The 25,497-nt window shown below is 35.6% G+C and overlaps 1 protein-coding gene, 4 non-coding genes and 1 pseudogene across 7 annotated transcripts; all 6 read left to right on the forward strand.

Moving 5' to 3' along the window:
* On the forward strand, positions 1–24,564 carry LOC117434973 (nucleosome assembly protein 1-like 4). 3 transcript variants are annotated; one of them, XM_059002951.1, is made up of 15 exons: positions 1–108; positions 195–423; positions 1,823–1,871; positions 2,959–3,049; positions 5,375–5,516; positions 6,636–6,722; positions 10,856–10,987; positions 12,458–12,529; positions 12,884–13,023; positions 13,506–13,651; positions 20,052–20,074; positions 20,242–20,364; positions 20,524–20,559; positions 21,347–21,382; positions 24,260–24,564. In XM_059002951.1, exons 3-15 carry the CDS (start codon positions 1,847–1,849, stop codon positions 24,296–24,298), a joined length of 1,092 nt encoding a protein of 363 aa, XP_058858934.1. In that variant the 5' UTR covers positions 1–108; positions 195–423; positions 1,823–1,846; the 3' UTR covers positions 24,299–24,564. The 3 variants fall into 3 exon arrangements, with proteins under 3 accessions (XP_058858934.1, XP_033913626.1, XP_058858935.1); XM_034057735.2 differs by lacking the exon at positions 195–423; XM_059002952.1 differs by lacking the exons at positions 195–423; positions 24,260–24,564 and adding an exon at positions 23,137–23,169.
* On the forward strand, positions 3,534–3,666 carry LOC117435201 (small nucleolar RNA SNORA54). The gene has a single exon (XR_004549134.1). It is a non-coding gene; the product is annotated as a small nucleolar RNA SNORA54 (small nucleolar RNA).
* Positions 6,316–6,455, forward strand: LOC131702012 (small nucleolar RNA SNORA54; annotated as a pseudogene).
* Positions 12,083–12,211, forward strand: LOC117435200 (small nucleolar RNA SNORA54). The gene has a single exon (XR_004549133.1). It is a non-coding gene; the product is annotated as a small nucleolar RNA SNORA54 (small nucleolar RNA).
* Positions 12,649–12,778, forward strand: LOC117435196 (small nucleolar RNA SNORA54). Its single transcript, XR_004549129.1, has one exon. It is a non-coding gene; the product is annotated as a small nucleolar RNA SNORA54 (small nucleolar RNA).
* LOC117435198 (small nucleolar RNA SNORA54) lies at positions 15,022–15,153 on the forward strand. Its single transcript, XR_004549131.1, has one exon. It is a non-coding gene; the product is annotated as a small nucleolar RNA SNORA54 (small nucleolar RNA).
* Positions 24,565–25,497: the final 933 nt, after the last annotated feature.

Raw genomic sequence — 25,497 nt, forward strand, 5'->3', positions numbered from 1 at the left:
CTGGGGCGGCCGTGTGTGTGCTCAGGCCAATGGGAGGCGGGGTTAGTGCGAGGTTCGGAACTTTCGCTGCGGCTGCAAGCCTGAGAGAGGAAGGAAAGCGGCCCTGAGGTAAAAACAAAACAAAACAAAACAAAACAAAATAAATAAAAGGGGAAAAATGACTTAAAATATACCGTTCTTTTTTGTCATTACAGAATGTGGATTAAGAAGTGTATTGTATTCGTGACGGGGAACGCCGTGGTGGTGGTGTTGGATAATATCCGATTCAGACACGTGTTGGGATTTAACTGAGCTAGACTAGGGAAGCAGGCGCGCCTGTCACACAGAGAGAAACTTTATGAACAGATACAAATAATTGGATTTTCTTCGCATTCAGATACCATTTAATTGAGCTGTAAAGACGTACGTTATAGTCTTTACAAGGTGCGTAATTTGTTTACATAGGGATAAAGTGTTTAAAAACAGGCCAATTTGAGTTTCTATGTAATTCAGAAGTTAGCTATGCGGTTATTGAACGGAACAGTAGTCGTTTTTTTTATGTCAGTAATAAGCTACGCTTACATATATGGTACACTTTTTCTTAAAAGTTGAAAGCAAAAATATATAAAATAACAGGATACTTCGTTAATATCAAAAATAAAAATTGAATATTTGTAACATTGAACTGTTATTGGGACTTTGAAAATAATCGGGTGTAGGTTACTTTTGATCGAGGACAATGTACATAATGATACAGGAAAGTATTGTACAGTGTACTTTTTATTTCGAAGTGAAAACTGAATATTAAATAATAGTTTTAATTTAAAAGCAGAACATAAATTGTAATTGTAATGCTTGTTGGTTTTGAGACCTTTTTTCCATACTGTGGAGCTACAGGTAATCGATTTTAAAACAAAATATGTGTTTTTCATTCTTTGTTCCCTACACAGCAGTCATTTTCCTGGGGTTTAGTTAAATAACAAAACTATCATTCTAGCTATTCATCTATTCTCACTAGTAGTAACAATGTTGTGAAGATTGTATTGTGCAATGGTAGACACCCATTTAACCTCACTGTTTAGATATTAATGTAAATATGACTTTTTGTACGAGAGCATTGTGTTTAATGTATTAAATATGTAAGTGAAAACTTTAAAAAGGGTTTCATATTTTTATAGTAGCTTTAAGAAATGTTTATACATTTTTGTATTTCTTGCATGTCTACATTATGTTGCATAAAGGGAGTCACATCTCCTGGGTACTAGACTTTTTGGCACAGCATTTTTGGTGTGGTTCGTTTACCTTGAATTTGGCATTCCAACCTGCCCATCCCAGAAATAACAACAATAAAAAGGTTGTAAGGCTTGTAGATATTCAAACTAAATGTGACGAAAATGTAATTGGATAGCAGCATAAAAAATTAACATTTCCCATGCCTGTTTGCCCAGTCTCACCTCTGGCAGTTCTGGCACATGTCATTCCAGCAAACGGGCATCCCAAACGTCATAATTTCACCAACAGCTTCATAATTTCACAAATTTATCTAAATGCATGTATGCAGAACAGTGTTATTTAGTATGAGTACTGTAGGTTGTCTGTGTAATGAGGTTGTTATAAAAGTGAGTCAGAAGTTATTTTTTAAAAAATCTCCTGCCTCACACAGTATGTGAAGTCAGTTTGTATTGTTCTGTATGGTATCTGAAAGTTTAAGGTTAATAATGTTTGTGTAATGTTTTTGTATTGTTAGAGAACTAAGCCATAACAAGTCAAGGCTTGAGATTTAAAGAAGCGCTCAGTTTCTGTGTTACTGTGTGTCTAATGTGAAGCCTGTGTTTGATTCCAGTTAAGTGGGCCAAAGCCTTTTACTATGGACGGTGACAAGATTGGCAAAGGTAAGGTCCATTTAAAGCTACTGATCTTAAGTATTTTGTTTCTTCTATGAGCTACTGTATAAACTTGTATAATCTGGTTGAGTGTGATATAGATGTGATAAAGCCTTCTGCAAAGTATTAGTCTCAAATGGTGTATATGAAATGTCTTGTATCTGATGGATATGATGTCACATTTAGATTAGCTATATACTGTTTAATTGTGTATATATATATATATATATATATATATATAAAAAATGATACAATTTAAGCTGATTTTCAACCCACTCTCACAGTGTGGCTATCATCTTGTATTGTACAACACCCTATCTATATACATTGTTGATACGGATATGGCCACGATGTGTTGACATTTTGGGCCATGTCATAAGTTTTTTTTTAACTGCAAAAGGCTTAAGAACCATTTGTGGGCTTTTTGTATGTGCTAATCTATTGTATTGTGAATCTCAAACATCTGTGTGGCCAATTTACACTTCCATTATAAAATTATGAAATATTCAGATAATTCTGGTAACTTTTTTTTTTCTGGACTTGTTTTTGTGCTGATTTTAATCTTTTAAGTTTTCCTCTGCCCTAAAATGTAACATACATGTTCTAATAAAATTAAGTAATTTAAAATATAAATGCCCCTCAGTGACGTCATATAAAAAAATATAGACCAGGGAGTGAAATTCAATACCTCCCCTGTTCAGTGATCTGCGTTTCTAGCCTGTGCAAATAAAGAAATGATAATATTGTATTCCTTATTGATAGCCTTGTAAAAGCAATATAAAGGATCCTGACTGTCTCCAAATACAGATTTAACTTCCAAAAATTCAGTTGACAAATAGGTAAATTGGTATGTTAGGTTGAGGGGACCAAGACGGCACTGAGAAATCTTGAAAAAAATTGCTATGTGTATTCCTTAAGCATAACATTTAAATATCATACGTAATTCATATTTTTTCACGACATAAAATACCCAGTACACAGCTTATCTGGAGCACTGTGTATTACATCAAATGTGTTTAAGAGAAGTGCCATTGTTCTAATAAACAAAGGTTTCGCTTCTCCCCCCCCCCCCCCCCCCCCAAAACCCATTTTGCAGCGGATCAGGTCATGCAGAATCCACAGGCCATGGCCGCTCTTCAGGAGCGACTTGAAAGTGCATCACATACTCCATCCACCATCATGGATAGGTAAGAAATTAACTCTGTTAACTCATTCTAGCTCACCTAGAATCCAACATCTTGTTTGCTGCTTTTGCTTGCACTGTGTTGGGATTTAAACCCAGGACATTTTTAGTGCTCGAGTCTTCTAGTGAAAAGAAACGTGTAGGTTCCCCATTAAGCAAATACCATTACCGAGCCTTGCACTAAAGTTTGGTCATATTCATTATTTATTTGATATGTATAGTAATTGTTATACACGTTTTAATGCTAGATCACCAACTAGAAGAAATGTTTTAGGTGTACCTTTGTGATCACAACATTAAGAATGTTACACAGTCTCTGGGATGGATAGACTTGTTGAAGTCACTAAGATTTTTTTTTTTTTTTTAATGAGCTGTGTCCGTCCCCTCTGCTTAAAAGCGAGTCGTTCCAACCCTATTCCAGTTTAATTGAGCAAGTGCTGTATTATTTTCTGGTGTAGCTAATTTGATGATATATTCTAACAAACATTGTGCACTGTTCGTAACCTTCTGACAGTCCATTTTCTGACTTTGGGTTCCATTCCAGTGCTACATTAATCCCACTAGAACGAATGGTCATCTGATTTTGCTGAAGTTTGGCTATTTCCAAAGTTGGGAACATGTTGTGCAGGCAAATGATAAAACTTTAAAAGAGTACCAGCTTTCAAAACAAGCTCATTCTTAACACATTTTGTGTTTGTACTTATTACTTACATTTGGAATATGCAGATATTTCAAAGATAATGCTATATATGTAATGTTGCTGCTGCTTCCTGGTACCTAAACACTCAGTGTGTTGAAGTTCAATGGTGTTGAAGTTCAAATGTACCAGGATGCACCAGTTCATCTATAGCATTGCATTTGAAGTAAGTGAAGAAGAAAAATATATTCTCAGCACAGTAAAAGTGGGGCAGTAATGTCAATGAAGCTAATAAAAGGTTAAAAATCTATATATTTAAAGTATTTGTTAGCACTCATTTTAGGGTTGCAGCGATACGAGATTTCACATCACGGTACAAAGTGAACAGAAAATGAAGATATCCCAGTGTTATCACGATAAATGATCATCTGGATCTAGAATATTTTTTTTCAGGATAATTTTATAGAAAGGAACAGTTGTATTAATGTTAACAATAACAGTACGTAATAGAATTTCAAGGAAAATATATTAATTTCACTGATTAAGCCTAGAGTTTTATGGGGGGTGAAATTAAACTTCTCGCTACACAAGGTAAATGCTCTTACGCCTAGGCTACTGATCTGTTTTAAAACTCTAAACCTAAAGCGTGTATTTAAGTAAATCAGGCCTACCTTGTAGCGAGGATTAAATGTATGCAGCATATCCTTTTTCAACACCGTAGACTGGCTGCTTCAAGCCAGTATCCAATGGCTTTTCGAAGCTTTATAGCCTCAGCACTGTTGATATTGTACACTTTTTGCATCCCAAAAGCTGCTGTGATTTCAGACTGATTTACTGTGGCCTATTTACTGTGGCACTGGTTTGTGGCTTAGATTGAAATTGCTGTTTCTTAGTTTTGATGTGAAGTTGGGGGGTGCCAGTCACGTAGATGGCTAAATAAATTAGAGGTGCTGCCACCAGGACACAAGCGTTTTACATGCTATACAGTAAGTGTTTGGATTTTTCTCTCGTTGGTCGTTTTCAGCAATTCCAAAGTAGTCCCAAATGACAGAATGTGTTTTTTTTCTTAACGACTAAATTCGGTGTTTCGTCCTCATAGCACTGGTTTCCGTTATTGTCACTGCCTCCTTGCACAGACTTTGCTTGTGTTATACAGACAGGAAGTCATACGTAAGCCTTTCACATTGTTTAACTGACAAATAAGGAACGTCTCCAAATGTGGATTGCTTTTTTATGCAACATATCTCTGACTTAATAACATTATCCTTGCCATTATCCTGTAATGTAGCTGTAATTGATTTGACAAATAACAATTTTTGTATCGCAATATAACGGTATAACTGCTGTATCACTGCAACCCTAACTCATTTACTGTATGACCGTCAACACTGGCATAGGCATTTCTTTATAACCCATTGGCATTATTTATATATAATTGATTGTACATAATTGTCATTTGTTCTTATTTTACATAACCCTTATATGAAAATAGATTTATTTAATCTTTAGATACTGTAATAGATTATTGCAATATGAAGAAATTGGTTGTTGAGTTCAGTACTGATCTAAAGTATCTATTGATCTTGTGCTGCTTACCAGGCTTTTACCATGAGCGTATCATTTCACGCTTGTGTATCATTTTCATGGGAGTGCCGCAATTAACATGTCCTTGTCTGTTTGTGTTCCTTACAGTATACCAATACAGGTCAAGAGACGAGTTAACGCCTTAAAGCAGCTGCAGGTAAAATGTGCACACATAGAAGCCAAATTTTATGAGGAAGTCCATGAACTAGAAAGGAAATATGCAGCCATGTACCAGCCACTGTTTGACAAGGTAGGACATAAAGCCTGGACCTCTTTTACATTGTTTGCGTGTGTTTGCTTACATATTTACAGTGTACAAAATTTAACGCCGGCCATGCAGCAATTGTCGTGGCTGCATTTAACAATTGCTGCAATGTCCATCAAGGTGCATAAGCAGTGTTTTGTTTTGACGTGTGATGTACACTCAGATAAAGTCCTGACTTCTGAATTAAAAAAAATAAATAAATAAATAAATAAATTAAAAGTGGCAATACCTTGTTGGTTATTACAATTCAAATGTATCATCACTAAAATACTAAGTATAGGATAAATCAAAAGACAAGGTAAATGGTAGTGGGCAACATTGTGGGCAATATATTTCATCGTAACGAAGCATGTTAAGTTTTAAGGACAGATAACTAGAGCGGGGAGAGAGAGGAGCAGGCGGTGGTAGTAGCAGCTGTTGCTGGAGAAAATCTTTGAGTCCCAATAAAATCCTTAGGTGCCCATTGTAGGCAACCATGTATGTGACCCACTATTCTGTTGCCCTGCTTGTATCCACATTCAGTGATATTGCTGATCGTCTTACCTAGTAGGAATGTATGGTGGAATTTCTTTTCCACATATGTATAAATCCCCCTTTCTGTGCATCCAGACATGGGTAGGTGAGGGTAGACGTCTTGTGGAGCAAATTATTTAAAATGTGTTGTGTCCAACCCCTCTGATTATCAGCAAGCTAAAGGGGGATAAAATGGATGCCGTTCCAATGATATTCTAGTTTAAATTATCAAGGGCTGTATTTTATCCAGTATAGCTAATTTTAACAAACTGTGCACTGTTCGTAACCTGACAGTCACTTTTCTGACTTTGGGTTCCATTCCAGTGCTACATTAATCCCATAAGAACTAATGGCCATCTGCTTTTTTTTTTTTTTTTTTAAGTTTGGCTGCTTTCAACGTTAGGAACATTTTGTGCATGCAAAAGATATTACTTTTTTTAAAACAGTGTTACTTATTGTTTTGAAGATTTCTATTTTAACACCATGGACAAAATGTTTCACTGCCACCAAGCATGCAGGTAGCAAATATAAAACAAAATCAGCACAGCCTTTTTGCTTATTTATTTGATGGCCATTCTATTTGTTTCACAGAGACGAGAAATAGTTACCGGTAGTATTGAGCCTACAGATGAAGAGTGTGAGTGGCATAGTGAAGGAGAAGAGGAGGATGAATTAGCTGTAAGTATAACCCAAGTTTTAGTTTCTGCATTTCAAGTTGCGCTCTTTTTTTTTTTTGTTCTCTCTCTCCACACTCCTACACACCCTCTGTGTACAGCCATGTACTGCGGATAATTGCCTATATATATACAGTACTGTGCAAAAGTTTTAGGCAGGTGTGAAAAAATGCTGTAAAGTAAGAATGCTTTCAAAAATAGACATGTTAATAGATTATATTTATCAATTAACTAAATGCAAAGTGAGTGAACAGAAGAAAAAATCTAAATCAAATCCATATTTAGTGTGACCACCCTTTGCCTTCAAAACAGCATCAATTCTTCTAGGTACACTTGCACAAAGTCAGGGATTTTGTAGGCATATAGTCAGGTGTATGATTAAACAATTATACCAAACAGGTGCTAATGATCATCAATTCAATATGTAGGTTGAAACACAATCATTAACCCTTTGCAGTCCATTTATTAAGTGCGTGTCAGGCGCGTCAGGTCCAATTTATTTTCACACGCGCAGTTAATTTTAGACGCGTTGTTTAAAATGTATTTTTTTCCACAGTCAAACAGGTTTAAATGGCCCTGCATATCAACAAAGCACTCACTAGGCTTCTCCAGCCCCGCCACACCCTTTCTTTCGCTATCGCTTTCATCTATGTAAGAAATAAATAATAATAAAAATAATAGTCGTACATACCGATCAATCATCTCCGGATCACTCGTTTTATCACCAAACTCCTCAATATTGCGATCAAAGTCATTATTTTATTACTATAACATCTGAAAAAAGCTCTGCAAATGTCCATGATAGTCTCTGTGCGCTGACGCACTCAGCCAGCTTGTTTACTATGACCGCCCCGTTATCTGATACCAGGGCCATATATGACTATTCATGTGATACGCCTTCCCCCCCCCCGACTTGTTTCGGCTCCTGTCGCTCCCACTCGGCAATTGAATGGTTTTCTCGGCTTTTTCCGGAGAAAAAACGACTAGAAACCCGTTTTTTGCGTTGCTATAATGATGTGGGACCCAGTCCGAAAAGGACCTGAGAGGAATAATTGCAATGTCGGACCCAGTCCGACAATGGACCGCAAAGGGTTAACTGAAACAGAAACAGCTGTGTAGGAGGAATAAAACTGGGTGAGGAACAGCCAAACTCAGCTAACAAGGTGAGGTTGCTGAAGACAGTTTACTGTCAAGTCATACACCATGGCAAGACTGAGCACAGCAACAAGACACAAGGTAGTTATACTGCATCAGCAAGGTCTCTCCCAGGCAGAAATTTCAAGGCAGACAGGGGTTTCCAGATGTGCTGTCCAAGCTCTTTTGAAGAAGCACAAAGAAACGGGCAACGCTGAGGACTGTAGACGCAGTGGTCGGCCAAGGAAACTTACTGCAGCAGATGAAAGACACATCATGCTTACTTCCCTTCGCAATCGGAAGATGTCCAGCAGTACCATCAGCTCAGAATTGGGAGAAAACAGTGGGACCCTGGTACACCCATCTACTGTCCGGAGAAGTCTGGTCAGAAGTGGCCTTCATGGAAGACTTGCGGCCAAAAAGCCATACATCAGACGTGGAAACAAGGCCGAGCGACTCAACTATGCACAAAAACACAGGAACTGGGATGCAGAAAAATGGCAGCAGGTGCTCTGGACTGATGAGTCAAAATTTGAAATATTTGGCTGTAGCAGAAGGCAGTTTGTTCGCCGAAGGGCTGGAGAGCGGTACACGAATGAGTGTCTGCAGGCAACAGTGAAGCATGGTGGAGGTTCCTTGCAAGTTTGGGGCTGCATTTCTGCAAATGGAGTTGGGGATTTGGTCAGAATTGATGGTCTCCTCAATGCTGAGAAGTACAGGCAGATACTTATCCATCATGCAATACCATCAGGGAGGCATCTAATTGGCCCCAAATTTATTCTGCAGCATGACAACGACCCCAAACATACAGCGAAAGTCATTAAGATCTTCAGCGTAAAGAAGAACATGGAGTCCTGGAAGTGATGGTTTGGCCCCCACAGAGCCCTGATCTCAACATCATCGAGTCTGTCTGGGATTACATGAAGAGAGAGAAGCAATTGAGGCTGCCTAAATCCACAGAAGAACTGTGGTTAGTTCTCCAAGATGTTTGGGCCAACCTACCTGCCGAGTTCCTTCAAAAACTGTGTGCAAGTGTACCTAGAAGAATTGATGCTGTTTTGAAGGCAAAGGGTGGTCACACCAAATATTGATTTGATGTAGATTTTTCTTCTGTTCACTCACTTTGCATTTTGTTAATTGATAAATATAAACTATTAACATGTCTATTTTTGAAAGCATTCTTACTTTACAGCATTTTTTCACACCTGCCTAAAACTTTTGCACAGTACTGTATGTGTGTATATATATATATATATATATATATATATATATATATATATATATATATATATATATATATATATATATATATATATATATATAGACAATTATCTGCTCTTTGATCAACCGTACGGTCTAATCAACCCGACCGAATGCACCTGTACTTACGTGATGAATTACGTGTGGTGTATTTAATGTTTGCATCCTAGGAATCCTGTATGGTAAATTCAGCTCCTGAATCCCGATTTCTGATTCCGTTTTTACTAATGATTTTCCCTTGTTTCGGTGTGTTCTACTCTGCTGCACTTAGTAACTAGGCAACCAACCCCTGCTGCTAAAATTAAAACCACGAGATTTGAAATTCGCTTTAATGATAACAACCACTCTCTGCAGCTACTTGGCTTAACATGGCAGAGAGAAATGAAAAGAATGACTTTTATTGACTGATACAGAGGAGACATTCTGTATATACCTTCAGTTCTACAGTTAACTGGAATGTGTTTTTGTTCATTTGCCTGTATTTGCGGTTTCTTGATTTAAACGTCATAAAAAAAAAAAAAAAACTGTACTCAGGTTTATCTGTTTTCACTCTGCCTACTTAACAATCCTTTTGCTGTGTGATGGTGACTAACAGAAAAAAAATACTTAAATTCAGGTGTTGATAAGGTAATGGAACAGTTTTAAACAACACTATTTTTGTAAAGGCCAGAAGTTTTACCAGGATCTCATCTGCCGTGACAGCATTTTTATTTTATTTTCAAGTTGGCATGCCAGGCTTTAAATTGTTGCAGTTAAGCAAATTTAAACAGTGACCTTGTTCTTGATTTTTCTTCTATTTCGTCAGTAAGGGCTGGAGATCATGTCTGGTATTGAGCAGCTAAGAACTTAATTTATTAATTTCAATTGCAAGTATCAAAACATTTTACTGAGTTTTTAAAGATTCCTAAAGTTCTGTAATGTATCAAAGTTGTGCTGAATTGCATTAATTTAATGATTTATAAAGCTTTGTAATTTTTATGCTTAATGTGATAGAATAGATTACTAGCTATATACAGTGGCTCTCATAAGTATTCACCCCCCTTGGACTTTTCCAATTTTATTATGTTACATCATGGAATCAAAATGGATTTAATTAGGCGTTTATGCCACTGATCAACACAAAAAAAGTCCATAATGTCAAAGTGAAAAATAAAATCTCTCTATCTATCGCTCTATCTATCTCTCTCTATATATAAATAAAATAAAATCACTTCTCCAATTGCAATTATGTAATTTAGGACATCCTTTAGTTATTGAGTGTATTTTTACATGTTAGTCAGCCATGGTGGTTTTATGTTTTCATGATGGCAGGGATGTATGTTGCTTTCATTATAACATTCTGATTACACACTCACAGTGGCTAAATTACCCCCAAAACCCTCATGCGAACAAAAAGATAGTTTGTGCTGTTTTTAACCTGTGATCAGTCTACTTTCTGACATTGGCTTCCATTCCAGTGCTACATCAACCCACTAAAACATCAGATTGTCTTTTTGTTTGCTTGCCTCTCTGTTCTGTCGCTGGGAACATTGTAACTTTGTATTGTTCAACACTATCCAAAATGCTAAGTGTTTTAGTTAGTTAATATTAGACATGTTTGGTTTAGTACATATACATTTTTGTGCACGGTTAGGGCATCCTACCCACAATTATGACCAATACTGGAAGTGAGCAACTTTTGAATAAATACCTGCTTAAAAAAACAAACCCATTTATCCCAGCATTCTGCTCTTTCTATCCCAGGAAGATATGAAAAAGAAAGCAACAGTAGAGGAAAATAAAGAAGATGCAGTACCAGAGGAAGACCTTAAAGGAATCCCAGGGTTCTGGATCACGATATTCCGGAACATAGACATTCTAAGCGACTTGGTACATGTAAGAACCAACACTTGATAACCTTGTTTTCTTTTTTCTGTTTACAACAAATTGAAGGATTCTTCTTTTAACCCTTATATCCGTATCCAGGCAAAATATTTTTGTCACCTACAATACTTAAGCACAGCATATCCTAGCCTTAATTTTGAATTTGGTTCGGATTTGAATTGATTTTATAACAAAGGTATTGCCTTTGCAGAGAAATACAAGTGAGAATCTGTTTTCTGTTTACCTATTTGGCAAACTGGCGGCCCTTTTAAAGCTGTACTATTACATTCAAGTGTTATATAGATTATCTTTGGCACTAAATGCATTGAGTTTATGACAGTAAATGTGAAGAACAAACTATTGTTTTTAAATGAATAAAGAAAATACATTGCTGATCATTTTTTTTTTTTTTTTTTAAATGAACACATTCTATACCGGTACTGTGAAATATATTTTAGCTGATGCATTTTAATGTAACATATCTTATATAAATCTTAAATACTGTAAACCACACCTTCCTAATGTTACTACTATAATGCATGGGACATCAGTTTTAAATAATATGGCATTATTAGCAAAAATTAAACTTACATAAAAAAACATTTGTTTATTCTATGGCATTGGTTGCAGAAATTCTTTTAAGGTCTCATTAATTAAACACGGCTCCATTACAAGCAGCTGTCACACGCTTTTTAGGAAAACTGTATTTTTCAATGTTAAAGTTTTAATGGCGTCTTCTCCTGCTGTCATCTCGGTGGTGCTGTGCAACATACACGCCGGCACGAAACTATGCTCCCGACATGTGTGCTCCCATGTCTGTTAAGCATTCAAATTTGAAAAACAAGTCATAGAGAACATGCTTCGATGCATTCCACACACCCCTCGTCATGAGCCTCAATAATATGTAAATGAGTGCGTGGTATACTACGGAAACTACAGCAACTAATGTTCTTGAGATTCAGGCAAACCAGAGGTAGATTTTAATAACCTTTGCTTGAATAATCAAACCTAGACAAGTTTAATTAATGGTTAAAAAAATGAACCTCTTTTGTTTTAATTTTAATCATTTCTTGCACTATAAGCAACCTAAATTGACAGACAACAATCTTGCACTGTTCGTAATCTGTGATCAGCCCCTTTTCTGATTGTGGGTTCCATTCCAGTGCTACATTAACTCATCTAGAACAAGTGGCTGGCTGCTGGTGCAGTCTGTCTGTTCTGTACTTTGATACATAAGCTGTTTGGGTTATTTTACAAGGATGTACTTTAAGCAAATCATTCATGTATGTGTCAAGCAATTTCAAAGAATTAGATTGTTACTACTACATTATTCCAATGTGAGCATTGTAAAAACTGACCCATTCAGAATGCAGAAGATTTCTGAAATAATGCAAAAATCAATTCTTGCATGCCGGTAAAATGTTTGTTTTGGGACCATATACTCTGGCTTAATTTACTTTTCATCTCCCCTTCTTAATCTAGGAGCATGACGAGCCAATCCTGAATCACTTGCAGGACATCAAAGTTAAGTTTTCTGATCCTGGACAACCATTGGTTAGTATTTCCTCTCCCAGTTTAAATTGTTTTGAGAAGCTTTATTTAAATTGGCTTTTGGTGCCATTTGCACTGGTTGTAACAATCTTGTCTCCTTGTTTTAGTTTAAGATGTTTACTTTGCACTGTTCGTAACCTGTGATCAGTCTGCTTTCTGGCATTGGGTTCCATTCCAGTGCTAAATTAACCCCACTGAAACAGGAAACTGCTTTTTGTTTGGAGTCTTTCTGTTCTATCTTTGGGAACACAATAACACATTCATTAGAAGTTAACCAGAACAGACACTGTTCTTATTAAGCTTTGCAATATTAATGAAGATAAACAAAAGACATTGATCTTGCTTGTTGTCTAACAGAGTTTCACGTTAGAGTTCCTCTTTGAGCCCAATGACTTCTTCAACAATGCTGTCCTAACAAAAGTCTACAAGATGAAGTCAGAACCAGATCAGGCAGACCCTTTCTCTTTTGAAGGGCCTGAAATTGTTGACTGTGAAGGGTGAGCGGACATTTGGCTTTGTTTTTTCTTTTAGGATTCCTTATGAATTTTCTCTATTGCAGCATGGAAAGAGTGTGTTTTTTCCCTGCATTGTTCGTAACCTGTTGCAAGTTGCCCGTCCTATCGGCGCTTTCCATTGCAGTGCAAAATTAAATCAAATTATAGGGTACTGCTTTGTTATAGTATTGGGTCCTAAAGATGTGTTTAGAAAGAAGCTGACATAGTATCCATCAGGTGATGTTAAATATTACTGTTGTGAAAGACATTTCTCTTTTCAAATATGCATATGACACAGTCTAGATCTGCAGTAGGTTGTGGGGGGAATGTAAGCATACCCTTCAGTAATGGCTGCCATATTGTGTTCATGTGACTTTTGATTTCCAGATGTTGTAGACCAAAACACTATGCACTTATAACTGCCTGGGTTTGTGATTTAATGTTACTTTTAAAGAAGTTCATTATTTTATCCTTTTTTAAACCAGGTGTTTAATTGACTGGAAGAAAGGCAAAAACGTGACTGTAAAAACAATCAAAAAGAAGCAGAAGCACAAGGGCCGTGGCACAATGAGGACAATCACGAAACAAGTACCCAGTGACTCTTTCTTCAACTTCTTCAACCCTGTCAAAGGTAAGCAGCATATATATATATATATATATATATATATATATATATATATATATATATATATATATATATATATATATATATATATATATATATATATATATATATTTTATATATATATATATAATATATATATATATATAATCTCAACAATGACTACTCTCCCAAGTAATAAAAAAAGAGTGCCCTAATAATGGAGAAAGTACTACTTCAAGAATATCTGACTGAAACTGACATTTTACCACAAGGTGGAGCTATACAGTCAATTTACTCACAAAACTGTCTGAGTAGTTTTCATCTGGAAGCAATAACTCGTGGCAAGACATATTTTAACCACCCAGAAGTGCAATAAGATATCTTACCGCACACCCTGTCGTGAGTTATTGCTTAAATATGAAAACTTCTCAAACAGTTTTGAGAGTAATTAAAGTTGATGCTTTTGAAATCAGTTTCCCTAGTACAATGATCGAGCTTTGCACCTATATTTTTTATTCCTACAAACACGCTGCCTGTGTCTCTTCTCAACGTTAGTTTAACTTCTCAAGGTGATCAGGGAGGCTGTCATATCAGTCAACCTGAACAGAACTGCTCACTGTATTATAATACACTGATGTCTGCAATTACTGCAGTGTAATTATGTTTTTTTATATTCTTAAATATCAATATTTTTTTGGGGTGGGGGTGGGGGTATAGCTTAACATAAGAGGACTCTGTTGCTAAGATCCAACACAACCGATCTCCACCCCAATTGCAATCTGGCTGAATTTGCTTCAGCCCAGTGCTTTACAGGAACGGTCGCTGTGATTGAAGAGATCAAGATTGAGATTTAAAAAAAAAAAATCTACCTATCTATCCAAGGAAGTTGATTATCAGTTACATTTTTTATGATTCTATTTCATTTCTCTTATTGTTTGACTATAATACTCCAATTGCAAAGCAGTTTGATCCATTCCTGATTTTACTATGGGTTTAATTAGACTAGTTACCTGTACACTGTGGCTAATCAAGCTTGTAGTGCAGCCTGGAATGGGTGAAACTGTAATAGATTAGGAGTCTTGCTTCCATCCCTGGTCTGTCAAATTGGCTGTCTTGCCCATTGAGGCTGACTCTTGCAAAAAGGGACATGTAGCTTTTTACAGAATACTTGTTGGTGAGGCCATTTACAAAACAAATTATTTCATGTGAGTGAGAGCGACCCATGAAAAAAAGTGTGTACTGTACATACTCCAGGTGTGTTAGTTTTAGGACTATTCTCACGAGCAGTAGGTGGCAGCACTGGTACACTATTTCATAATTCACTTTTTATGCAACTCAGAATTACTACATGAGATTTAAATTCTGAATTTTTAGTTTGTCTCTTGTTTTTTCTTTACCTGCATTGTTCGTAACCTGTTGCAAGTTACCTTTCCTAGCAGCGGGTTCCATTCCAATGCAAAATCATTTCCAAATGGGCAATGGGTTGATGGCATGTCTGTAGCCCAGGTTGGTCCATTGTTGGTACATTAGGCCAGTTGTCTGTTGCAGATAAATAAATAATCATAAGGTAGGTAGGGAATTTTTTACAGTTTTTTATGTCTCATTTGGAACAGGACATACAAATACACTCTGGTGAAGCCACGTACATGACAGGCTGGTTAGTATTTTTTTAATCGTCAATTCTGGGCAGTTTCACTCATGCACAGGATCCTGGACGTTTATCTTGGTAACCACTAATGACATAAAAATGGAGAACCAAAAAAATAACAGTTTAGTTTACACATTCTATGATATGTAAGCCTATTAGTATCATGGTGTATTACCCCCCCAATGTTTACTTGAAGTGTGTCCTGTATACTTCAGTAACAATACCTGACCAAATTTAAGATAAACTAGAACTGCCAGACACTTCTACTGCTTCTAAGCTCAGTACAAGTTGGAAATTTTGGCAAGCTGTAACATTGCAGCACAAGTGATTTATAAGCTAGTTTTAAGTTTGACATTGGGGAAGTCAAAGATTGCAGGCAAGGTCATTTTTAGATAGAGCACATATGGTCTCCTATATGTGTTCCATAGTAACCATTAACTTAACTGCACTCTATAAGGAGTTGAAAGCTAGTTTTACATTTGCCTGTAGATTTTGAAAGGTTTTTAAAGAAATGCGTTAAGTGGCCATATTGATTTACGCACAAACACCGTTTCTGAAAAAGTCAATTATATTGACACAGGGATGACTTGTCAATTTTGGAGTTAATCAAATAAACAATTTTTCAACTGAAGCAGTTTTAAATTTAAGAAGAAAATGTCGGTCGGTTGGTCATCTTGTTTAACAAAAGAACACCATTTTGACACATTTGAATTCCATTGTCCTCAGGATGACGCCTACCAAGTTAGTTAGTTTGTTAAATGGTTTGCAAACAGAAGCAGTTTGTTTGGGTGCATTTTTTGCGAATTTGGTGGCAGCCATTTTGATAGTAAAATTTATTGCAGCAACTTCTACTTCGCAAACTTGAAGCGGGTTTGGTTGCTGATGACATATGCAAAGTTTCAGATCAATCGGTTCAGCGCTTCCCAAGAAGAAGATTTTGAAAGGTTTTTCCAAAAAATGAGTCGGGTCGCCATCTTGGTTGACACAGGAGCGCAATTTTGTTTGCATTTGAACTAATATACACGGGATGATACCTGCCAAGTTTCATGTTGATTGGTTACACCGCGTGCAAACAGGAGCAGTTTAAAGTTTTGGGAGGAAAAACCGACTAATAAATAAATAAATAAATAAAAACAATCTACAGTAATAGGCTTCCCAAGCCAGCTTGGAAGCCTAATAAATCAATTACAAAATTAAATAAATGCACTGTTCTACCATTTCCTGAATGATGTTTCACCTCCAATACTATTAAGAGTATCATATCCGAACACACAGTTTCACTGTAGAACTACTCACTGTGACTGCAAAAAAGACGTGTTTTTTAATTTGTGTTTTTGCAATGTTATTAACATTTTTCTAAAACAAAGTACATTTTAACTAAGTATATTTTACCTAGATCCAATAAATAAACAACATGCCCATCATATGGTTGTTTATTTTAGGTTTAAGGTGAATATTACAAATGCTAGTAACTAGAAAATGTTTGGTTTTATACAGGTGTGTAATATAAATGGGAGTAGACAAGTGGAGAAATGTTGGATCAATATCTGTACTTCAGTAACATGTACAGGTAACTTTTATTCAGATTTATACAGATAGAATACTCCTGCATGGTACATGCTTTTTCTAGGTCCTCAAGTTTTAGCTAATCGGAAAGAAAACACTTGTTAGGGTTTCCGGAGTGGCTCACCTGGTGAAAGCACAGCAGTGTGGTGCGTAGGGTGAGTCGTACAGTCATGGGAACGCAGGTTTGCATCCTGGCTGTGCAAAATCGTCGGTCTTCGCTGGGGATTCCGAAAGGAGTGTTGCTTTGGCTCTGGCACTACCGTGTGTTAGGGAGGCAAAACTGGCAGGGACTGTTTCTCCCCATTTCGCTACAGCAGAACCTGCTGGTCAGGCGCCTACTGAGCTCTGGCAGACACCTGCAGGGGACGGGCCTTTTACCCTTCAGAGGACGGTAGCTCACTGACATCTGTTCTCGATTTCCTGGTGTGTAAAAAAGGAAGCTGGCTTGGTCTTGGGATCGGAGGACACCCATTGAACCTTCAGTTCTCCTGAGATGTGTGGGGAATCACTGCGGTGAGGGTAAAAAATGGATTGGACATTCAAAATTGGGGAGAAAATCGTGGGTAAAAATTTGATTTGTTAACTCAGGAAATCACAATGTCTTAACTTTTCCTCCTGTGTATCGGGAGGTCGCCCTGCAGATCTGACGTCTGAGGTCACGCACTTTAAGTCAGTGGCTGTGCGTGCGCACAGAGTCAGAACCAGCTTAGAGCGCCGTTCAAGTGTAAACAGGTGACTCAAATGATAACAATGTTTTTATCTAATCAACACTAAGCCAGCTCGGAGTTAAGTGTCTAAACACACTAACTGTATTCTGTATGTATTATTATCATTTTTGCTTCAGTTAACAGGTGTCTTGTGAGAGTCCTCACATTAGCATCTGTCAATATTTAATCATATCCTCTATTTGACTTTTCTTGACTTTAGCAGTGTCAATGTTTAAACATATATAATTATATGGTTTTGACCTTGGTTAATGTTTTACTGATATGTGTATGCTACAGTCATTCACGTACCAGATGTCCTTAGATGGGTATTTAAAAGCTATGTGATCTGCTTCTCTGTTGTTGGGTGTTCTGTGTACATCATCAGGCTATAATACAATAAAAAATGTATTGGGGGTAGATGGAAACAAAAGCCTGAATTTGTTACCAAACCTTTGTTGTTGCATTAAATTGTGAGATACAGAATACTGTGAGTAACAGCTTGATAGGACTGGTCTGGTAGTCAGGATATTTGAATTTTGATAGAGGGCAGGAGTATACATGCATAGTTGTTTTGTTATTTAAGGTAACTGGTAATAACCATGCTCAAGATTAAAATATTCTTGTAACACCACCAGGAATATAATGCCCTATTTAATGGAAGAGATTTGATAAATTGCCAGGGAGGGAAGCAGGGTTAGACAAATTAATGTGCACAGTTAATGCATTAAATTAAAGTCATCATTATCAATTAAATGAACAGTTAATTATTGAAATTAAATGAACCCTACCACAATTAAGATAACAAGACATTTCTTTTTTTTATTAACTTTGCTGATCTTCCTTTTTTGCAAAGCTTGCATTCGCCTTTTAAGTGTCTCCATCTTGGATAAGTTGTCTGCGGCAGCACAATTGACGTTGTAGAACTGCTTTATGATCGCAGGTATCGACTTTTTGCAATTGACTTTTTCTTTACAACATTTGAATCGGCGACATCACTTTGCAAACTGCCTTTTTGGAGCGTGCAGGCTGTGTGTGCAGCAATGTGCATAGCAAGAGGCTGCAGTTGCTGTGATAACGTGTTGTATTGAGTGAGCTGCCGATACATTTTGCAATGACAACAACTGAATACTGGCAATCATGTTAATGCGTTAAATCGTCAACAAGTTAAATTAACTCCTTAGTAATTAATTTACAATTAACTAGGTAATTTAATTAGTTAAAACCTCAAATTAACCTAAAAATTAACCAACCCTGGCGAGAAGCACACCTTCACTATCTACCTATTGTCTCACAACTTACTAATTATGATGATACAGATTTGAACGCTTACGTAGCTTTAAATTCCTTCAGTAATTAAACAGGTAGTCTCTATAGTACTTGAAGTTAGGCGAGTCCTTATTGTCTGGGCTGGTGCCAACATTCCTGTACGGCCTGATCATCACTTCCTTATGTGACAAGGAATCGGAGTGTGCAATCTTGGGAACAAAGAATCTTTGTGGTTTGGCCCTCCCTTTTTTTCTTTTTTTTTTTTTTCTTCTTTTAAGTCACTTAAAAAAAAAAAAAAAAGATGTGGGAATCTTCTACAAAAGTGTGCTTTCTATTTATTAAGGATTATTATAATTAAAGGTCCTGTAGATTTTAGCAGTTGGAAGAGTGTTGACACTGTTTTTTTGCATAGCAGCTAGTTGGTTTAATCTAGCTGTAGTAAATATCTACTATAGTTCCAAAAATGAACTGTATAGCTTCACATTGATATTGCATTTTATCATGTTACCTGTACAAGAAGAAAAACACTACGCAAATGACCATGCTGTGATTGTCTTAAAATATAAATGTGCAAATGTATTTATTTACTGTCAACTTTTTAAAGAAACTCGATTGATTAACTAATATTTTCATACATCTGAAGCCACAAATTCACATAACAGAAAAATAGATCATATTTGACTTGTTTTAAAAGTAGTATAGCATTTCAGAAGTCTAAATATCTACAATCTAGGTGCACATTAAGGAGGAGATGGGAGACCTTGCACTTGCTACTTGTAATGTAGAACAGTTTGTGTTAGTGTTGGTCTTTTTGATGTCTTTCAAACTCATTCTTCAATTTAACTGCTGCAGTTAAGGCTGTCAAATGTATTAATTTTTTAATAGACAAAAGGAATGCAGTAGAGCCTGATCTTAGCACTGGGAAATTGCTGCTTGTGAATTAGACTCAGGATTGTTTAATTGGCAGTCATATAAACTATGCATTTTTGCATTGGAGCCAAGAGGATGTTGGATTGTCATTTTTATACTGGTTGCTATGGCACACAGAATTTTTTTAACTTTATCAGTACTATTGTTTTCAGCAAATGAGCAATAAACCTAAACAAATGTACAGAACTGCTGTATGATGCGTTTTAATGAAAGCATAATCTTATGCTATTAATAGAAATTTTCCTCAGACAGTGTTTACCGTGCAATAGAATATTAACAATTTCATTTAATCTATTTTTTATATTTTTAGTTTCTGGAGATGGAGAGGCATTGGTGAGTAACAGGTCTTTATTATTCAAGTTTTAACAAATTAATAGCAAAAACTGTTAAAATAATCCAAAAAAGTTTAAGCTAATTTAATATACTGGTCTAGTGTTTACTTTATTGTGCTGTATAATATGAGAACACAAATTGTCTCAGGATCATAATGTGTTTTCCAGGATGAAGATTCTGAATTCAGTTTAGCAGAAGATTTTGAAGTTGGACACTTTTTCCGTGAACGGATAGTTCCTCGGGCAGTGCTATATTTCACTGGAGAAGCCATAGAAGATGATGACGATAATGTAGGTGTCCCTGTGTTTAACAATAATAGTTTACTTAAATAAATGAGTATGGGGTATTTTATATTTGTAATGTATGAGTGTTGTGGGGGTGTTTTTGTTTTGTTTTTTATTTTTTTGTTTTTAACGCATGTTTTTTTCCCCCCATTTTTATTTTTTTAGTTTGAAGAGGAGGAGGGGGAAGAAGGCGAGGAGGAGGTAGGTTGTTTTTACCTGACCACAATTTATGTGGCATCTTATTTAAAAGAGACATGTCTGCATGTGCAATTTTAAATATGTAAAAACAGAAAATCCGGTTATTAGCAAGGATTTAAACCTGCAAGAGTGCTTCTTTGTTGGTAGTATTTTTTTTAAACCATATATAAAGATGTTGCAGTTAAAAAAAAATACATGAAACTACATTGGACTGATAGATTAGCTTGTATTGTATTCTCAGTATTCTGTTTGTGCATTGAGCCTTGTACACCACCATGTTTTGTGAAAAGAAACTAAAATGAATACATAGTACATATAAGACTTTAAGACCGCACACATCAAATCAATATTGCAGCCAGTATTCTGTAAAGATGACCAGCCCAATCTGCTACCCAGTCCCACATGACAGATGCTTTTAATAACCTAAATATTGACAAAGGTTTACTTAAGGTGTGCCTCTTGATGTCTGGTGTTGATACAAACAGACTCCCATTGTGTTCCACTATAGGTTTGGGAGGAGGCATGGTTACATTTTCCCCGATTTAAACATATACTGAATAAAATTAGGGAGCGTGTTGTGTTTTTTTCTTAATAATACTACAATGCATGTATTTTCTTTTATGCAGTTATGCTTATCTATGAACACATTTACTTCAAATATGCATTTTGTCTCTGTACTACAGTTGTTTGTGAATGAGTATCTACCATTTACTGTTTTTGCACATGCAGTTTAGTACCTGCTCATTTGTCTTGATTTTTTTTTTCTTTCTTTAACATTTCTTTTAAATAGGAAGATGTGGATGAAGATGAAGAGTATGATCCTAAGGTCAGCTTTCAGTTGGATTACATTTTGAATGTAACGCCAGGCTTCCCCTGATGCATTTCATTCTAGCTTCCATTTGGACTAGCACCCTGCCTTATTTAATAGTGGGGTTTATGCCTGAAATATAATGCAATTTCTGCTTTTCTAGTTAATTTATAGTCTGGTAGATTGAGGGTTGTTAAAGAAGCTCATGTATTTATTTCATTTTTATTTATTTGAGTTAATACTTTGGAAGAATGGCTTAATATAAACACTGGTGAACCTCATGGAAGTAGATAACCATGATGGCAATTCTTATAATTATGACATGGTTAACTTTGATATGTGGGTTCAGGTTATGGTAGCATATCTATTGGTTATTTAGATCTGTTAACCAACACTTTGTTTTTATATACAGGGTGATGAAAATAAGTTTACCACATCAATGATGTGTTGATGTGATAAACTTACTTTCTAATCACCTTATAAATCACTATATATATTAAAACAGATTTTTTTACTTGAGACCTACTGATATGCATCAGTACCTACATATGTCATCTGCATATCCTTACTAAAAGAGCAATTCCTAAAGGACGGTATAAGGATAAAAAGAAAATCTGTTCTGATGAAAAAACAGAAAGGAATTAAAAATAAATCAAGAAGATAAAGAACAAATTATTGAGAGAGAATTGATGACAAAGAAAATAGTTATTAACTACTTGATTATAAGACAAGGGAAGAGAGGGTTAAGAGAGTACCATTAATAATTACATATTCTCAATTAACCAACATTTAAAAAATTTGTTTGGAAGCATTTACGTAAACTTCAGAAAAAAAATTAAATATTTCCGAAAGCATCTATCGTAGCTTTTAGAAGGGATGCAAATTTGGCTGACATTTAAGTCCACATTTTAGTCCAAGCATAAAGGGACCATAGATACATTAATGGACATTGAAACCTGTAATTCACATGTAAAGTGTGCAAATGTATTGGTAAAGATCAAAGTAAAATTGCAAATGAAGAAAATAAATATGCAGTCTTAAAATAATCAGTCATGCATGCATAGTAACCATGTATATGGTATATTTTGCATAACATTTAATAAAATAAAATACGTAGGAGAGACAGGTACATCATTATATAAAAGAATACAGAACCGCCTATCAAATAAAAGAATTACAAAAGTAAATGAACCAATAGTTTACAAGGAACAGACACACCATGGATGACAAAGTTTGTGGTTTTAGAAAAAATAAAATTTGATAATGTACAGTATAGATGAAATAAAACAAAATAAATGGATAAATAGACTGATGATGCCTGAAGGAACAGTAGATTGTCTATTGTTATGCTTATGTGATTATAATGTGGATCTGCATCGGCCACGGGAAACTCATCTGTCTACAGATTAAAAGGAGACAGTTTGTTTTTAATTGAAAGCACTTTGGAGATTATACACACAGCACAACCCAATCATCTGATTTAAAAACTTAACTGGCTTTCAATTGAAATGTGTCGGTTCAGTGAGACCTTAAAAGGAAAACTATTCGGAATATATATATATATATATATATATATATATATATATATATATATATATATATATATATATATATATAATTTTCTTTCTTGAACTAGTTTACCTAGATTTTTTTGTATTGTGGAATTATGGTTGGTAGCTTCATTTTTATTGAGGTTTTTGGTTGAATGTCCAGATGTCAAAAAAAAACCAAAAAAACATATGCATCTATTTTTTTTTCTTCCTCTATTTTAGGCATAATTCATGTGTCAATTCATACATTTTTAGGTAAGGGAGAATACACCTTTTTCTTTTCTTTTTTTGTTTAATTTTTAAGTTCCATCCCTTTACCTCTTAGACTGTACCTCTTCTTTCCTAATATACTGATTGACTAGGAATTACAGGTCAATGTTCAAAGATTTTGCTCTGTTCTATTTTTTTTGTACTCCAATATGCTCCTCACTTGCTCTTGTGTAAAAATTGACTATTTTCAATTTATTCCTGCCTGGTGTTGTCCTGGAGCACACCATTAAATATTCATGTATTAATTCCTATGGTAATGAAGGACACAACGCTTTAAATTCTCTTTGCTCTGCCACACAGTATGTTAAGGTAACACGTATGGTTAGCCACATGTAGGCTTTTTTGTATTGTCCTGAGACCAAGTTTATGAGAGAATGAAATTTCGCTGTGAAACACATTATTTGCTTTACACGAGACCTAAAAATATATACAAAATACGATACCAATATGTGGGATCCCGAAATATTTAATATTCAGTATTTTGAACGTCCGTACCTGAGGGCTGTCAAATGAAAAATGAAAAATGTTCGGTATACTGAACAAAAGCTTGTTCAATAATTTGCAGATCTCAAATATTTTTAGAGGTTTCTGTGTTTTAACAAAATATCTGAGCTTCCCTCTAACATCCTGTAGTAGCTCATTTTGGAAATGGTGAAATTAAATTCATGCATTTAGAAAGTGCAGTTTGTGATTTATCAATGGACTAGAAAGGCATTGGGGACAGTCCAAATTGATTTACATTGATAATCCTGTTTTATAGCTTGCTCAACATTTTACACCACCATAAAATAGTTGTAAAATATTGGTTACATGGACTCTCTTGCTCTTCTTTTCAGTTTTTAAATTGTACCTCTGCAACAGGTGCACTGCGATGCACAGGCACCAGTGGAGGGAGTGATTGCTCAAATCAAGGCTTTTGAAAATTGTGTTTTGGAGAAATATATGAAAAGTGGAACAGTGCAAAATAATTGAAAATCAGCCTGCTAATGCACAGAGCATTTTATTTGTATTTAGGCGTTACTCCTTTCTCCTAATTATCATATATAATATAATTTTTATTTTTTCCCCCCTACAGAAAGAAGCAACCCAGCCTACTGAATGCAAACAGCAGTAACACAGATACCACTGCCATGAGATTAGCGGACAACACCATGTTAACCAAATGTATCAAAATACTCCAGCCTGCAGATGTGGTTACCTTTTCAATGTAGCACAATCTTGACTAAAACATAAAAAAATAATAATAATAATAATAAAAGGTTTTAAAGCGCATGAATTGTTTTTTCCTCTTAACATTTAACTCTTTTTTTTTTTTTTTTTGGCTTACCTTTGTACATTGTAAAATGTAATCTGAAGCAAAAATAAAGCGACATCCTGGTTCCCTCTGTTATGAACTTTTGAAATATACACCCACAAATGTGTAGAGTACAATTTATGTATCACACTTCACCCATTCAATAAATTGATAATATTTAAACCTACCCACCCATTGGCTTCATCATAGGCTACTCAGGGTTTTTCATGCCAAGAAACAATTGCATAAAAGTCAAATGCATTAACAAAACTTATAAGGGAAGGTAGGGGAGCTGTTTGGAAGCATTAACTTTGTTTTTATGTCATGACTAAGTTATTTATATACATGCATTTCTCATGGTTTTATGTATTCTCTTTTAAAAAAAGAACAGTTTTGCTGGTTTGCACTGCTTATAAGCACCACAGAGTGTTATAGACTTTCCTTTTCATGAAATGTAGCATTGTTACCAAACTGTCAAAAAAACTTTTAATTGAGCCAGATTTAACATTGTTGAGAGTTAATTACATTTTAAGTAAAAAATAAAATATAAAAAGCCAAATTGTCTCAATACTTTAGATCCCACAAAGCTGCTTATGATTTTTAACTCCTTTGGTGCCCACATACTTACCTAAAACAGCAATGCTGTGCCTGTTGATTCTCTGCGGGATGTAGAACAGGAAGAGCGCTCCAGCAGGTGCTTTAGGAATCTAGATTGGTAGCTAAAGGAGACAGTGCAAAAATTGCCATAGGTGCATTCCACCCAGCTTTTTTAATTAAAAAAAGATTATTGTTGACCCATGTGAAAAGTACCAACAAAATGCACCTTGAATTCATTTTGAAACAGGTTTTTCCTGTGATTAAATCGTAACACACCAGCACAGCAACATGCCCTGGCACGTAGAGTGCGTTATGGCCTTTCAGTGTTCTAAACAATTTGTTATTTTTAAAGTGATGTTTTTCTGTAGATTAGCTAGAATATTCTATTAAAGTTGTGCAACATGGAAGCTACGACTCTTTGG

The sequence above is a fragment of the Acipenser ruthenus genome, chromosome 28 (genome assembly GCF_902713425.1).
Source record: "Acipenser ruthenus chromosome 28, fAciRut3.2 maternal haplotype, whole genome shotgun sequence".
NCBI lineage: Eukaryota > Metazoa > Chordata > Actinopteri > Acipenseriformes > Acipenseridae > Acipenser > Acipenser ruthenus.

What these genes read in the sequence shown, in the direction of transcription:
- LOC117434973 (XM_059002951.1), top strand. Translation starts at nt 1,847, where the DNA reads ATGGACGGTGACAAGATTGGCAAAG. An exon ending in CGGTGACAAGATTGGCAAAG is followed by an intron (nt 1,872 to 2,958) that starts GTAAGGTCCATT and finishes CCCATTTTGCAG; the next exon opens with CGGATCAGGTCATGCAGAAT. An exon ending in GGGAAGAAGGCGAGGAGGAG is followed by an intron (nt 20,560 to 21,346) that starts GTAGGTTGTTTT and finishes TCTTTTAAATAG; the next exon opens with GAAGATGTGGATGAAGATGA.